The following is a 5,287-nucleotide window of genomic DNA, read 5'->3' as shown; positions in this document are numbered from 1 at the left end:
CAGTCTTCTCAAGATGTTTTAAATGGAGCTATGACTGAGTGGCATATAGAATTTACCTCCTGACTTCCCAACGCCTGTCCACCAGCTACAAGGCACAAGTCAGGAGTGTGCTGGAATATAGGACTCCAACAGCACTCCAGCTTGACATCATCCAGCACAAAGCAGCCCGCTTGATTGGCACCCCACTCACACCATAACCATCTATTCCCTCCACCACCGACGCACAGTGGAAGCAGCGTCTGCCATCTACAAGATGCACTACAGGAACTCCAGCTCCTTGGTAACACAACCACCTGCAAGTTCCCTTTCAATTCCCCTTCAAGACAAGGCAGCACGGTAGCATAGTGGTTAGCACAATGGCTTCACAGCGGCAGGGTCCCAGGTTCGATTCCCAGCTTGGGTCACTGTCTGTGCGGAGTCTGCACGTTCTTCCCGTGTCTGCGTGGGTTTCCTCCGGGTGCTCCGACTTCCTCCCATAGTCCAAAGATGTGCATGTTAGGTGGATTGGCTATGCTAAATTGCCCTTAGTGTCCAAAAAAGGTACGGTGGGGTTACCGGGATAGGGTGGAGGTGTGGGCTTCGGTAGGGTACTGTTTCCAAGGGCTGGTGCAGACTCGATGGGGCCGAATGGCCTCCTTCTGCACTGTAGATTCTGTGATTCCAAATACCACTCCGACTTGGAGCTATATCACTGTGGCTGGGTCAGAATTCTGGAATTCCATTCCTACCAGAACTCTCTGTTCCCACATGACGTGGGCTGCAGCGTTTCAAGAAATTAGCTCCTCACCTCCTCTAGGACAGTTACGGATGGGGAATCAATGCTGGCCTAGCCAGCAAAGCCCACATCCTGTGAAATAATTTTAAGAAGGATATATCGATGGGGCGAGGGGGCTATGTTAGAAGGGGGTTGTAGGAGGCTCATGTGACGCATAAATCTATTTGGCTAAATGGTTTGTCTTTGGTGTAAATTCTTGGCAACACCTTGTAAGGTGTCCGCTTGCAGGCTGTCACTGACCACCAGTCCTCAAACCCAGCAGCGATATAGGAAAAAAGGAACATTTGTATAACCGTTCTCTCAACTGATGCATAAGTGTGTGTGTGTGTATACCTTTAACGCAGGGAATGGGATGCAATGTGTGTGTTGTGTGCACAGGTATGCGTGCATACACACCCTAACATGGGAATGGGATGCAATATGTGTGTGCGTATGTGTACGTACACACCCTAACGCTGGGAATGGGTGCAGTGTGTTGGTAAGTGTGTGTACACCCTAACCCTGAAATTGTGAAAGGAAAGCGGAATACAAGGTTTAGTTCCAATATTCTGCTTTCTATCCCATCCAGATACACTCTGTTCATCGTTCTGTATCCAATGGGAGTCACTGGCGAACTGCTGACAATATATGCAGCTCTGCCTCACGTTCGTAGGACTGGCTTGTATTCTGTGACCCTGCCAAACAAGTACAACATCTCCTTTGACTATTACACGGTCCTGATCCTGGTCATGATTTCCTACATTCCACGTAAGTACACGGTAGTCGAGCACCCCTTAGACTGGATATAGTACCAATTGTAAATTGGTTTCAAAGAATGAAAGAACGCAGACAGACAGAATGAGTCGAAGAAGCGGTTTGTGGCAATTCGGAGAGTACATTTCCTAAACGAGTCGTGCGCTCTCTGGATGTCAGGTGACTTAAAGGAGAGGATAAAGAAATCATGGGAAGCTAATGGCAGATACCAGAGGCTCAGTACTGCAGAAGACCTGGAGTAGAATCAAGTTTTGAGGTGAAATTAAAAAGGAAATTTTAAAAGCAAAGAAAGGACATGAAATAAGATTAGCAAGTAAAATCAAGAAAAACGCAAAGATTTAAACAAAAAAGGACATTTAAGAGCACAAGGACAACCAATACTGTAGGGCCCTTTTTAGGAACTATTAGCGTAACCTGTGTGTGGAACCCACCTCTTCATTCACCTGAGGAAGGAGCAGTGCTCCGAAAGCTAGTGATTCGAAACAAACCTGTTGGACTTCAACCTGGCGTTGTAAGACTTCTTAACGTGCTCACCCCAGTCCAACGCCGGCATCTCCACACCTGTGTGTGGAGGCAGAGGACACGACAGTGCTTCTTGATACTTTGCAACTGCGTTAACAAAAAAAGCTGGATGATCTGGATATTGCAATCAGGGTAGAGGAGTGTGAAATATTAGATGCACTTGACGTGGTAAGAGAGGAAGCATTAAGGGGTTTAACACCTTTGAAAATGGATGAATCCACAAGCCTGAGTGAAATGTATCCCTGGTTAGGTGTGTAGGGAGGTCGTCACACTGTAGGCTTGGACTCCACAGGCAGGAAGGGAATAGGTGACCACCAGGCAGAACAAGAGGACTGGGCATAGTCCGTAAATTGAAGTCCGATTTTTCAGGAGTGAAACTAGAAAATAATTTTCCACACAAAGATTGGTGGATGTTTGGAGCTCTTCCCCCCCCCCCCCCCCCAAGTAGAAATTGAAGATGAATCAATTATTGATTTTAAATTTGAGATTGATAGATTTTTTTGTGAACCAGAATATGTTATGGAGTTTGGGGCAAAGGTGGGGAGTTGGGTCACAGGTCGGGAATGACCTCCAGAGGGTAAAGGGCCTACTGCTCCTAAGTTCCTAACTCTGTCTTTCTGGATCAGTTTTTCCACAGCTCTATTTCCACATGCTTCGTCAGAGGAGGAAGGTCCTGACCACCACAGAAGAAAGCAAAAAGATCGAGTAGCCGCAACATTGTATGGGGTGGGGGGGTGGTTTGGGGATCAGCACCTTGCCTCGACTAGAGACTATGTCCCCCTTTCTGCTGGATTATAATGTTACCTTCCGATTAACTCAGTGCAATTGGCATGTTTTTGATTGGACAGTTTTGCGACCGAGTGTTTGACTCTCAAAAGGTCGAGAGGATGTTGATCAACTGAAAGCGGACCCTCCAAAACCTGAATTTAGGTGGAATTCTTGGTGTGTTCGGAGAGGGGTGACATAAAGGAGAAGCTTCTAACTTCCTATAGTCATTGTTGTAAATGGTTCCGAGGGGCGTTACTTCCCGATTTGTGCTCCACTGAATGTCAAAAATCCCTTAATCCCCAGAGGCGGAGATAGCAGGGAGTCTACCTCTATTTGTTTCACCATAAGAGGAGAGCTAGCAGCTCGTGAGACCCAATCGCTTGCATGTTCAAGAGGCTCGATCCTTTATGTTGAAGATTGCCATTGTGGTTGACCGATGGTCATTCATCTTCCTTCAGTGGCACACTCTTCAGTGTGTCACGGCCCGCTGTGGGAATCCTAGCTGGACGGGCCACCCACTGGGAGGTTGGAACCCAGAAAGGGAAGTGGACATCCTTGAAAAGATGTTGAGATGAAGCGGATTACAGCCGCCATGCAAAATCAAGGTTCCTTTGACAAGTAGTGGCTTCACTTGGTTGAGTAGCCAAGACTCTGCACTGTCGAGGCTGGTCCTTGGTTTGAGGCTGGTGGAGGGTTAACAGTTCTGGTGGATGCATTCCTGGAGGAGTTGCCGCACAGGCTTGTTGCCAACTGCCTTCCCCCCCCCCCCACACACGCACACCCCACCCACCCACCCCAAAAAAAGTGGTTGCCCGATGCGCTTACGCTCTTCCTGCACCAATCAGAAAGCAAATAGACCCTTGATTCCCTGATTGGATGATTCTTGACTGTTAATCAAAATTGGCCTTTTTGCCACATAATGTTGGATATCTTTGTAACTAATAACCAAAATCTTTAAAGAAAGTGTTTTTTTAAAAAAACAAACAATTTTTGCTCATTACGCTTTTGCTCTTCGGTTCTTCGCTCGCCGCTGTCCTGGAATATGATCTTTCATTCCTGGAGATTCCAGGGAAATCCTAGAGGGGTGGCAACTCTAGCCTGGCAAAGTGGCTGGTATTACTGGCCATGTTACTCATTGACGAACCTTCATGGGAACCACAGTTTAGACCTATACCGTCTAACCCGTTTTGTCTTTCCCCTCCGCCTGTCCCCCATCGAACAACCATATGTTGAAAATAAGACACTCCTGTTTTCCCATTTTTGGTTCTGACGTTTAACAGCGAAGGTTACCCCTCAATGTGAACAGTTCTGCTTCTTTTGCAGAACTCCATTGAAATGTTGATTGCAGCTTTCCAGCAACGTTAGTCATTCCAAACTCTCACAATCAGTTTGTGATAAAACTTTCCCAGCTTTCCAGCAACGTTAGTCATTCCAAACTCTCACGGTCAGTTTGTAATAAAACTGGACAAATTGATAATTCCCCCCCCCCCCCCCCTCCTTTTTTTAAACTGGGCTGTGTGCCTCTAACTGGATCATGAAATGTTAAAACAATTCTTTTTTTAACGGCAGATTTGAGAGCATGTCTGGACCATGTCACGCATCAACCGTTCTTAATATGTTATTTTGTATATTTGGGATTGCTCTTTGTAATTATGGATTTAGAGATTTGGCGTTCTCAAGTTTGCACTTTTATGCATGAGAGCATTTGTAACAAAACTTTCCTAAATGTCTCTTGGTCTATGTGTAAGTAGGTGGAGAAAGTAACAGATTACTGTGACACTATTGCTTGTTTTGTTTGCGAATTTGTCAGTCTCGAGGAAGCGAGCATGGTTTCTACTAAACCTACGTTTTGTCTCAAGCTGTGTGGTTCCTATCGATCGTTAGAATTTATGTAGGAAAGGTGCCATGCTCTGTCGATGCAGGTCTCCCTGGGCCGAGAAGGTTTTTTTTTTACTTTAACCTGTTTAAATTGCTTTGGTGGTGGTAGTGTTAACCTTGGATTTGGAGATTTTAGGATTGCACGGTCGTCCTTGCACAGGTCAACCTCAAACATGTTTCTGCCCATGTTAATAAACTCTAGTGAATCAGGAGCAATGTTACGGACCGTTATTTGGGGTGGGGTGGGGTGATGTTGGTGGTGGTTGGAGAAAGACAGATCTTCTCCCTAGAGATGTGAAGTGTGCCTGGAGAATTGATGACCAGCTGCAGTATAGCAAAGATGCCACTGAACGGTGCTACAGAACAAAAAATGAACCACTGCACAGTCACGATGCTTCTACTCATTTCTAACAGTGAACGTGGCTCAAACTTTGCCAGTCTTTCTCTCTCTCTCTCTCTCTGGGAGATTAATTTACCAGGACGCTGGGGTAAAAACCAGGAGAAAATCCATCAAAAATGTTGTTTTTCATTTCATTTACTTTGAACAATTCCCTGTTGAGGATCGTAAAACTATTGGCGGGGTGGTGGGGG

The 5,287-nt window shown here is 46.0% G+C and overlaps 1 protein-coding gene across 1 annotated transcript in view; it reads left to right on the top strand.

Moving 5' to 3' along the window:
* The window catches only part of hacd2 (3-hydroxyacyl-CoA dehydratase 2), a 28,463-nt gene extending 23,555 nt beyond the window's left edge, over nt 1-4,908 (top strand). Inside the window, exons 5-6 of the mRNA XM_038790308.1 lie at nt 1,259-1,522; nt 2,677-4,908. Coding sequence (XP_038646236.1) covers nt 1,259-1,522; nt 2,677-2,759 — 347 coding nt within the window. The 3' untranslated portion in view covers nt 2,760-4,908. The remainder of the gene's footprint in view (nt 1-1,258; nt 1,523-2,676) is intronic.
* The last annotated feature ends 379 nt before the right edge of the window (nt 4,909-5,287 follow it).

The sequence above is a fragment of the Scyliorhinus canicula genome, chromosome 2 (genome assembly GCF_902713615.1).
Source record: "Scyliorhinus canicula chromosome 2, sScyCan1.1, whole genome shotgun sequence".
Taxonomy (NCBI): Eukaryota; Metazoa; Chordata; class Chondrichthyes; order Carcharhiniformes; family Scyliorhinidae; genus Scyliorhinus; species Scyliorhinus canicula.
This window is presented reverse-complemented; position numbering and strand designations above follow the sequence as displayed.